General features: G+C 27.3%; 3 protein-coding genes across 3 annotated transcripts; all 3 read right to left on the reverse strand.

The window, feature by feature from the left end:
- Positions 1 to 971: 971 nt before the first annotated feature.
- On the reverse strand, positions 972 to 2593 carry OCT59_020924 (uncharacterized protein; the record flags this gene model as incomplete). Its single annotated transcript, XM_066149500.1, has 2 exons — positions 972 to 2037; positions 2128 to 2593. 2 exons carry the CDS (start codon positions 2591 to 2593, stop codon positions 1220 to 1222), a joined length of 1284 nt encoding a protein of 427 aa, XP_065990399.1. The 3' UTR covers positions 972 to 1219.
- A 3319-nt stretch (positions 2594 to 5912) lies between these two features.
- On the reverse strand, positions 5913 to 7648 carry OCT59_020925 (uncharacterized protein; the record flags this gene model as incomplete). The annotated part of the gene is made up of 6 exons (XM_066149501.1): positions 5913 to 5960; positions 6037 to 6171; positions 6251 to 6286; positions 6490 to 6776; positions 6849 to 7297; positions 7386 to 7648. 6 exons carry the CDS (start codon positions 7646 to 7648, stop codon positions 5913 to 5915), a joined length of 1218 nt encoding a protein of 405 aa, XP_065990400.1.
- A 988-nt stretch (positions 7649 to 8636) lies between these two features.
- On the reverse strand, positions 8637 to 10543 carry OCT59_020926 (uncharacterized protein; the record flags this gene model as incomplete). Its single annotated transcript, XM_025331915.2, has 4 exons — positions 8637 to 8735; positions 8812 to 9378; positions 9514 to 10177; positions 10287 to 10543. The coding sequence occupies 4 exons, from the start codon at positions 10541 to 10543 to the stop codon at positions 8637 to 8639; spliced, it is 1587 nt and encodes a 528-aa protein (XP_025180322.1).
- Positions 10544 to 11694: the final 1151 nt, after the last annotated feature.

The following is an 11694-nucleotide window of genomic DNA, read 5'->3' on the forward strand; positions in this document are numbered from 1 at the left end:
ATATTCATTTTGAGAAGATTTTACATTTGCTGGTTGGCATAATCCTAAATCAGTAATAATAGTATAATTACCATCTTTTAACATATTACCACAATGAACATCATGATGAATTAATCCTTTTTCATGAATAGAATTGAGGCCATCTGCAATATTTTTTAAATCATTCAACTTATCTTTGAATTAAATGTATTATTTAAATATTGTCTTAAACTACCATCTTTTACATATTCTATTACCATCATGAAATTATTAGATTCTGGATCTTTGGTAATGCCAAAACATTCAGCTACACAGTGTGAAACAATCTTATTATATGATTCAATCTACATAATAATAATAAATAATAGTAAGTTTAACATTTATAATGGAATAGTAGTTTACAAATAAGTAACCTACTTCTTTTAAAAATTCGGATGTAATATCCTGAGAATTATGTAAGCATTTAAAACAACTTGAAAATTTTCACTATCCTCAATCCAATATTTGTTTCTATTCCATTGATTATTTACAGAATCCCATTTATTTATACATCCATCCTTCCAAATTGCTTTATAAATAGTTCCAAATCCTCCTTTAGCCAAATATTCAACATTTTCAAATCTATCATATTCAATCCACTCTAAAATTTCACTAGATATTTTAGCTTTAAGTTGTGATTTTTGAATAAATTTATCAACTTTATCATTTCCACTAGTCCAATTTTTGAAATTTTGTTGAAATTTACATTGAAACCAATAATTGGTAATTTGAGGCTGCTTACATTCTTTGCATAAACCATTCTGTTTATAACATTCTTTTAATTCATTATCTAATATTAGCTTATCAATTAACAATATTTGTTCATCTGTTAATCTCCAATAGTTAAAATCTTTTATTTGCTCAATTACATCATCACTGAGCTTAAATTCTTCCATATTAGATTACTGGTCAATTTATGTAGAAGAGGATTAGTTTTTTTTTTTTTTTTTTTTCCACTCGCGTAAACGTGAAACTCCTTTATTAAATTTGTAAAAAGCGCACCATTTACAAAAGCAACCTCAAAGAATCACATTGAAGTAACCAGTGCAAGCACTGATTCAACCTCTCCATACCGGGCGCTTCGGCCTACCGCTCGGTCAACCCACGATCCCCTTTAAATACTACACAACTACAAGAAAAACTATCTACCTATAAGTTATATTTACCTATATACACTATACAATGTCTATATTAAGTGAAACTACTTCTTTTTAACTAATCTACATCTACCTCCTCTATCTCGTCCGTGACTACCTGGTTTTCCTCCTCTTTTGTTATTTGATTCTGTACTTACCACCACTTGATCTTCTTCATCTTCATCACTATCACTTTCTATTCCTTCTTCCTCCATTACACGGTCATCTTGTTTCTTTCTTAAGCGTTTCCGTTGTTCTACTTCTTCTTTTGCTTCTTTTAATACCTTCTTGTAAGTATCAATCATCCCATCGAGTCGCTTTACATATTCTGGAGTAAAAATCTTTTCTTTCTTTTTTTCCTTTTTTTCACCTAGCCTCTTGCTACATGTTTCATTTATTGATTCATACTCGTGCATTTCTAATGGTGATACCTGTTTAATATTTTCGTTGGATTTCGTTTCTTGCTCTTTTTCATTTTCAATCTTATCCAAGATTTTTTGATTTTCGTTCACTTTGTTTTGAGCTTCATCCACTTTCTTTTGTAACGTATCACGTTCCGCCCTTCCTTCTTCCATCTTCTTTTTTCTTTCTTTTAAATCCGTAACTAGCCCAGCATATCCGTATCTACATCGTTCAATCCACTTTTCATCATCTTTTTCTTCATGTGACAACTCTTTATTTATTTCTTCTCTTAAATCCAATACTATGTCTACAACTTTCTCTGGCGAAGCGTAATCTTTTATTGAAGTCGACGTGATATTTTGTGGAACTTCATCTAACAAATTTTTCCTATATTTATTTACTACGTCGATCACCTCATCTGTACTAACGTTATCTATAATTGTTGACGTGGCCACGGTTTGTTTTTTTGTTGCAGGCTGTGCTTTTCCATTATTTCATGGTGTAGTGCTGACCAAATCACTACGTGAGCCCCTTATTGGGAGGTCTACCGGTTGATTGCCCAAACCCTTACCATGAATAATCCAAGTATCGTCTCCTCTTTTATCTAAAGCCTTAGCTGCGTCCAATTGATCTTTGTCTTTAAAGTATGCAAGGAATACTAACTTTTTTCCAAAACGCGCCATTTTGCCGTACTCAAAAGAGTAATTTTTTCTAGCTACGTCTTGATAATAACTTGAACGAATTATTTTGTATGCCTTCCACTTACATTTTTCTTTTATAGATTTAACTGTACTTTGTCCTGGAAACCAACGAACTTGCATCGCGGTTTGTCTCTTTTCACTATTTCCAAATAAAAGTTGTACCTTCCATGTTTCTCTAACAAACTCACTTTCGTATTCCTCAAATAAGTTGATTTCAGCTCTTACCGATTGGTATTTGTAGTGCTTTTTAATCCTTATTCTATGGACATTTCCTATATTTTTAATGGCTGAAATAACTTCACTTTCACTATACCGCGCTAGTATATCGTAAAACATTATGTCACGTGATGTTGCACATACGCCCCTTGAATTTTTTATGATCGGCTGTTGATCGACCGGTTCAGGTAGTATGATTTCCTTAACATCTTTTTTACCATGTTCTTTCTTTTTTGCATTTTTTCTTTGTTCGTTCTGACTATTGATTGGTTCTTTAAACTTACTATCATTTACTCTTTTTGGTACTTCTTCATGTGGCTGATTTTTTTGCTGCGCCTGGCGCAGCCATGAACGAAGCTGACATTTTCGTTCCCTATCCTTTTAACGTTATTATCATATTCTTTATATGCATATCTCAAGCAACCTCGTAATAGTATTTCCACTGTTTCTCCTCTTATTCCCGTAGTTTCACTTATTTCGGTTAAAACTTTGTGTGTCCGTAGTGTTCTGAAGAAAATTTTATCAAGCTTGTTTTGTAACTTTTCTGACGAGCTGGTTTTTGCATTTTTGAAATTTTTCTTCACCAAAGTGCTGACTTCTTTTAGTATTTTTTCGTCGAACTCATCCTGGTGTAGGTATGACTCCATTTCCTTTACTTTTTGACAGTATTTTTATTAGAAAATGAAGTAATTTTTATATTTTTCTTCCCGTGAATTTTTTGGTCTGAATGATCGCCAGAGAGAGTTCTCCTAAATGGATCAGAGGATTAGTTTTTTTTAAAAAAAAAAAATTTACGCTTTTATATGTTGCACTGCAGTGATCAACAAATTTTAAATCAGCTGATGATCACAAAATAAAATATTGTTACACAAAAAGCAAACTACAAGTGATAATTATATTTTATAAAATTTTTAATCTAGCAATTATTATTGCTGTTTTCTAATTACTGTGATCTAGCATTATTTAATAAAAAAAAAATTTTTTGAGAAAATATGTGAAAATAAAAATTTTATTGCATTTTCAAATAAAGGAGGTATAATTATAAGCTGAAAATTACAATTTTAAAAAAAAATTTTCAATTTTTAAATAAGTTTACTTATAAGTAACTTTTTAAATTTTGTGTAACAAATCGTTTTTTAAAAAGTTATTTATAAGCAAACTTATTTAAAGATTGAAAATTTTTTCTTAAAATTATAATTTTAGCTTATAATCATACCTCCTTTATTTGAAAACGCAATAAAATTTTTATTTTCACATGTTTTCTCAAAAATTTTTTTTTTTTATTAAATAATAATAGATCACAGTAATTAGAAAACAGCAATAATACACTCTGTTATTGATAGTGGTATTCTTTTATGATTATATTATTGTGATCCAACTAAAAGTTATTTAATCATTAAATAAATGGAAGTATATAATTCAATTATTTAATCTTTAAAGCAAGTAATTGGGAAATTTCAACAGTTGATAAAAAAATTGTAATGAAACCAGAAAATTAAAATTTTATTTTAACATCTTTTTATATAACATAAACTTTTATTGATAAATGATTTGTTTCTTCTTTTAGTGCTTCCAAAAAAAATATATTATTTAAACTTTTTTTGAGTTTTTGGCTAATGACATAAATGTTTCTAAAATATAGTAACTCAATAAATTTAGTGCTCAAATATTGTGAATAAAACAAAAATAAATTTATTTCTAATAAATAAAATTTTAAAATATCATAATTTGCTTAGATAAAGATAAATAAATAATATAATTAAAATTTATTCCAAAAGTAATAAAACATATATTAAAAAATTTCTTGCAATTATGATGTAGCGGCATGTTCAAAGTATAGAATTCTAAGGAGGGACACAACAAAGAATATTAAAGGATTAAATAAATTGAAATTTGAACGAAGTTGTAGTTGTGGCGCAGAATATTACTGTTAATAACTGAAGTAACGTTCGTGTATTAAGATTTTCACGATATAATAATTATACAAACCTCTTCAAACTTTGATTTGCACTTTCGGCATTTTCTAATTTTTTAAGCACTACTTTTATAATTGAATTTTGTATTCCAAATTTTTCAACTCTTTTTAATTGTTTTTTTCCAGAATCCCATTCATCATATCTTCCATTAACCCAATCTGATATATAAATTTCAGAAAATCTACCTTTCGTTTAATACTTTCGTTGAATATTTAATATTTTATAAATTACAATATGGTTCCATTCAACTACCATATTTGGAATAAGTGTTTCCAATTGACATTTCTGTATTAATTCGTAATCCACAAGTCAACTGCAAATGATCTGCAGAAAATGGGAATCTGGCGTGGCGTCAAATAAAAGTAAAAAATTATGTGAAAAATTATTGCAGAAAAACAAATCATTTGAAACTTTGGGATAAATATTATGTATTAAAATATGTTGGTGTTGAATGGATTCACATAAAGAGCATAATTTAAGGAATGAAAATCGGGCATCAGAAAAAAATACTAATGATCGACACAAATTTTCACCGAAATCAATATATGAATTTTTTTGCAGTAGACTCACGGATCACGAATTAAATTTATCAATCTTCTTTTATAATTTCGAATACAATATTCACAATATAATGTTTCTAAACACTCATGGTTACAGTTTTCACAAATTCTTTTTATTCCTGAATTATAAATAACTTTATCTCGATCATAAGACATAGTTAATTTTTTACTGCATAAGTTTTTTAATCATTTGTAAGAATCTTATCAGCAAGAATTGTTTGTTTGTAAAATTCAAAATGTTTGTGTATATCATTGTAAATATTAGTATCTGTTAATGTTGTTGCTCTATTAATTGTTGCAGCAATTAACATAGATCAAAGAGTGGACATAATGTAATCAATAAGTAAGAAAGAAATAATTATTTTAAGTTCGTTACTCCGAGATAAATTAGTAAAATTCAAATTGTTGATCAAAACTTCATGTGCCCACATAAATTTGTGATCTTGAGGCATAGTATTTTACGCCTCATAACCAAAAAAAGAAAAATATTACTACCATTTATTGCCCGCACGTAATATAACAATAAAAAAAACTCAATTTAAATGAATAATACGGGAAGTTGCAGAGTTCGGTTGACTAAAATGAGTGGAATACAGTGCTGTTACACCAGCAGTACACTTTACTCAATAGTACGTACATAATTGTCGCTTTGTAAGGATAAAAAACATAATAGTAACTAATTTTCTTATCTTTTGGCATGCGTTTTGATCAACACGAATATTTTTACCGCTACTTATTTTCGCCAATCAATATGATACTTAAGTAGGTAAATAAGAATTGATATAACTAAAATTTTTTATATTATTAAAATATCATAAAAAAAAATGTTTCAAAGAAAAATTGAAATAAAAAATAATTCAAATTCGAAAAATAATTATTAATCACATCATTGTTTTAATTGTTTTACCATTTCTGCGATTTTTTTTTCTTTTTTGTATTATTACCGTTCATCTTGTCATAAAAAATATATTAAGTTAATATAAATTCTAAATTAAATTAACAAACACATTATGAAATTAATAGATACCGTTTCCGTATTCCATCTAGGAATGTATCCATTATAATTGCCCCGGTAGGTATCGTTCGTGGGTTCTTCCCATGTATTGTTCACAGGTTTTTTCCATGTATTCTTTATTGGTTTTTCAATACTCCATGAACTAAGCTTTATGGAAATAAATTTGAATCATAATTTTAAAATAGTATAGGTTTATTTTAATGATAGAATTTCACTTAATAAATACCTTTTCTTCATCGAGATCTTCAATCTGAGAAGTAAACTTTAAGTGATGAAAAAAAAAAAGAATTCATATGAATTCAAACTATTAAATAAACATAGATTAATTACTTGAAAAATTTTTTATTTGGTACGTTTACCTTTTTTGAATATATAAAAATATGTATATATAAAAAATAGTAAGCAATTTATAATTTTAAAAACTTGACGTAAAGTATATCTCAAAAAAAAAAAAAAAATTGATACCCTTCTTCCCTGTCTATGGTTGCGTTTACCAAATTTATTGTAATTTGGATTGTAATTTGGATTCTTAGGTAATGGCTGTATCCGGGTAATTAAAGGATCAACTACTTCTTTAGTATCTTGTTTTTGAGAATTAGTATTGGTAACCGTATATCCTGGATAAGTAGTAGTAGAAGGAATAGGGGGAGTAGGGTCCGAAGGATAAGTCTTTTCAGACATTTGTGGCCTTGATTTATAATTTAATTTGTCATGTAAACTTAATAAATCCATATATAAATCCTCGGGTAGAACTTCCTTGTAAGGTAATACTTTATCTGAAAATTCTTTAGAAGTTAAACTATAGAATCTAATAAAAGGGATACAATTTCGTAAAGTATTCTTTAAAGAACTAAAATCATCTTTTGAATAATTAGAGGAATCTGAAAAAAGTTCTGGATTTTGTGTAAGACCCCATTTAAGAACGTTTTCCCATATTTGAATTTCATTCATTTGGAGATTATGACCTTGAATAAGCGAGATCAAAATTTTTTCTGGAATTGAAGTAAAATCTAATGACTTAAATATTTTATGTGGAGCTTCGTACATTAAATCTGTGCAATACCCCTGAAGTTCTAAGAAAGAATCATTATCAAAACTTGTTTGATATATCAAATTAAAATTCTGTTCCGTCCAATTTGTTTTGTTTTTAATCAAAAAAGATTGTAAATAAATAACCAATTCTTGAAGATTTAATTCATTGGCGGCAATTAAAAGTTTAACTATATCTAAATTATTATAATCTTTCAAAAATAATTTCCCTCCATAAATATATCTAAAAAAAAAAGATAAAAAAATTATTCACGATTTAAAATAAGATATTTCAAGTTAATTTTTTTTTAAAATTTCATACTATTTTTTACCTTAATATTATTTGAAAAATTTCCGGTAAAATATTTGGTAATTTAATTTGTATCATAAAAGTTTCATCAATTTTCTTTTTATTTTTTGCCAAAATTCTTCGTAAATAAGATGAACGATAATTTAAGATAACCATATGTGCACGAAATATTCTTATGTTATTATCGTTTCCAACTTCAATAGCAATATCACAATATTCTTCATCATTATCTAAAATTTCAAGTAAATTTTGTGATAATTTTTGTGATAAATTATTATTATTCATTTTTTTTTTTTGAAAAATGTATACCGTATATATATTATATATATATAATGGTTATTCTCAAAAGGATGGAACCTTAATATATATGAATTTTAAATAATTTTGATCTTCAACAATTACATTTATTTCTTTTGGCTAAGTAATTGTTTTGTTAATCAGGAATCGGAAAAATATTTTCCCGTATTTGTTCAAATTACAGGATTTTTTATTCAGGTTAAAAAAAGAATAGTTGCAATTATATTGCACACGCCACGAATTACCAATATAAAAAAAGACAATAATATTTTTCTCATAAGGCAAATATTGTGCACATTTATAATCTATTTTTTTGAATATTCTTTAAAATAACGTTATAGATACGACAAGGCAGATTTAGAAATAAAAACCTTTGATCTCACTTATCCGAAGTAATCTTCAAATTAATTCGAATTTGGGAAACATTTGTTCTCAAAAAGATAATTTCGAATAATGTGCTCATTTTATTTAAGTTTATAATTGTTTAATTATTAATTTTCAGAGATATAATTATGTCGCAAATATAATACCATATGAATTTATTGATGTCTACGAATATTAACTTATTTTCCATACCATTATACAGTAAAAATAATTGTTTATTTCTTATAATATCTTTTTTTTCTAAATAAAAAAAAAAAATTACATTTTAATGACAGTAAAATCAGTACTTGTCAATAATAAGATTCTTTTCTCTAGCACTCTTCGGCATTATATTAATTTAATTTTTTAATACTGAAAGTACAAATAATTGAATTTAGAAATGGGTCGCATTTCAAAACAAGCTTGTCATTTAAATAATCACTTGAAATTTTACTATTTATACTATATAAGAGCGATATGATTTTTATGTAACAATCTGATCACTCGAAGTCAAATCAGCACACAAGAAATTAAGTTTAAGATTGTTTTGGGTAAATAAGAATTGGAAAATTTAGAATAAAAAAAACACTTGAAAAATTTTTCATTAATTACGTCATTTTTTCACCAAATCTGCATATGAAAATACTTTCTTTTTTTTGTTTTTTTTCCTTTTCCTAATGCTATTCTCAATAATCGTGCTACTCTGAGCATCCTTGTCGTAAAAGATAAATTAAATTCATGAATTTCAAATTAAATATAAAATACTTTATAAATATTTTTATAGTTACCTTTTCTGTACTCCGTCCATAAACTGTTTCCACATCATCCCAAGATGTAACCGGCGCTACTGGATTTTCATCCCACATTCCTGTAGCTGTCATTACTGACGTTTCATCCCATCCACCTGCAGACTGAGGCGCTACTGGCTCTTCATACCATCCACCTGCAGACTGAGGCGCTACTGGCTCTTCATACCATCCACCTGCAGACTGCGGCGCTACTGGCTCTTCATACCATCCACCTGTAGACTGGGGCGTTACTGGATCTTCATTCCATTCACCTGCAGACTGCGGCACTACTGGCGCAAATAAACTAATAGGTTCATTACCTGGTTTATTACTCCACGATCCCTTGGGAGGTGCATGATAGGCTTTATTCTGCTTGCCTGAGATTAGTGCTTCCCATGAACTGGTGAGTACATTATCCAATGAGCCCTTGGGAGATGCATAATCAGCTTTATTCTGCTTGCTTGAAATTAGCGTCTCATGTGGACCCTTAGGAAGTGCATTATCCCGTGAACTCTTAGGAGGTGCATAATTCCATAAATTAGAAGTTTCATTACGTTGTGATACATGCTTTAAAATAAAGTAATTCAATAAATTTAATTAATACTTCTTTTAAGTCTTTAAAGTAAGTTCAAAAAAATAAAATAATTAATTAATTAATAACTTTAAACTTTAGCATAAATTTTTGATAAAATATTATTATACCTTTCTTTCATCATCAATAGTCACAGCAGAAGTCGGTAACCCTTCTTTAGGCATACGAGGCTTTGATTTATGATTAATCTTACTATCAGGATGCAAATCTAAAAAGCTTTTTAATAAATCAACAAATAATTCCTCTGGTAAAACTTCCTTATAAGGTAGAATATTATCTGAAAATTCTTTAGCAGTTAAATTATAGAATCGTATAAAAGGAATGCATTGTTGTAAGGTATTTTTTAAAGAATTAAAGTCATCTTTTGAATAATTAGAGGGATCTGAAGAAAGCGCAGGATTTTGGGCAAGTCCCCATTTAAGAACATTCTCCCATACTTTAATTTCGTCCATTTGAAGATTATCGCTTTTAATAAGTGATATTAAAATTTTTTCTGGAATTGAAGAGAAATCTATTGATTTGAATATCTTATCTGGGTTTTTGGAAATTAAATTAGTGCAATATTCTTGAAGTTCTAAGAGTGAATCATTTTCAAAACTCGTTTGATATACCAAACTAAAATTTTGTTCCATCCAGTTTGTTTTGTAATTAATCAAAAAAGATTGTATATAGGCAACCAACTCCTGAAGGTTCAATTCACTAGCAGCAACTATGATTTTAATAATATCTAAATTATCATAATTTTTCAAAGATGGTTCTCCGCCATAAATATATCTAAAAAAAAAAATAAGATTAATAAAAATATATAGATACATCATAGATTCAATATATTTATAAAACGCATAAATAATAAATTTATTAAATTTATTTTATTACTCATTACCTTAAAATTGTTTGAAAAATTTCTGGTAAAATATTTGGTAATTTAATGTGTACCAAAGTTTCATCATTTTTCGTTTTATTAGTTGACAAAATTCTTCGCAAATAAGAAGAACGATAATTCAATATAACCATATGTGAACGAAATATTTTTACGTAAGGATCATTTCCAACTTCAATAGTAATATCATAATATTCGTTATCATCTAAAATATCGAGTAGATTTTGTGATAATTTTTGTAATAATTTATTATCATCCATTTTTTTTTAAAAAAAAAAATGTTGTCATGAGAGAAAAAGAAAATTGACACCTTATATGTAAATTTTATGTTACTCAAAATCGGAAAAAGTTTTCCCTTTTTTGTAGAACGAACTTTGCATTAAATCTAAAAAATGCAAAAATGAATGGGACCAAATATAATTTGTAGATCTTTTCTTTTTTTTAGATAATGCCAACCAGAGTTTATCAACAAGCATTATGCTTCTCTGACCAGAATTAAAGCTACTAATAGTAAATGTGCGCCGATCACTTTATGTATTTGCTCGGGAAATTCTGTAAAAATAATTTAAACCCGAGGATTGAGATTAAATTATGAATACGATACTAATACGACTTTATAAATAAACTAATTTTTATTTTCATTGAATACAGACAGAACTATTAAACATCGATTTTGCCTTTAAAATAAATCATGATCATGTCCCTGGCCCTTGAACATAGGGTCTCTGGTCCACGGGCAAAGATTTGTATACAATGCAACGTTTGCTGAAACCTCAGATTTAGCGACTTTAACACTTTTGGCATGTGACTATCATGTGACTATAGGGTAAATTGCTAGTGGCATTTTTTTTCATTTTGGCTGTCCAGTTTCTACCTCACTACTTTATGTTGGCTACATGGAGGTAATATAAAACCTTATTTGTTTTTAATTTTAAAAAATACGAATATTTTTTTCTAAAAAAATTTATGAAATTATAAATTCTATCTTTTCACTTCATATCTTCTATATATCAGAGATAATGAATGTTGTGACAATTTATTAATTTTAAAAATACGAATTTATTTTAAATCCATTAATGAATATTTTCGAAAATAAAACTGCATAAATTTACCTAATATTTATAAGTTTTTTTTAATGCATTGTAAAAAATTTATATTATTAAAATATATAGTACGAATTCATTGTAAATTTATTGTGCAATTTATTATCTATACAATATATTACTGAAATGCATTATAATAATATAATAAGATACTCGTTATTGTTAATTTATTGATATATAGCAAAAATGTATGATAAAAAATTCTACATGTATTTAAATTTGAATAGTAAATAAATTATGTAATTAAATATAAAATATATCAATATATGATACAGTTGGGGAGATTCATAAACTTCGTAGCCACGCTC

Source organism: Rhizophagus irregularis, chromosome 3, assembly GCF_026210795.1.
Source record: "Rhizophagus irregularis chromosome 3, complete sequence".
In the NCBI taxonomy this organism is placed as follows: Eukaryota; Fungi; Glomeromycota; class Glomeromycetes; order Glomerales; family Glomeraceae; genus Rhizophagus; species Rhizophagus irregularis.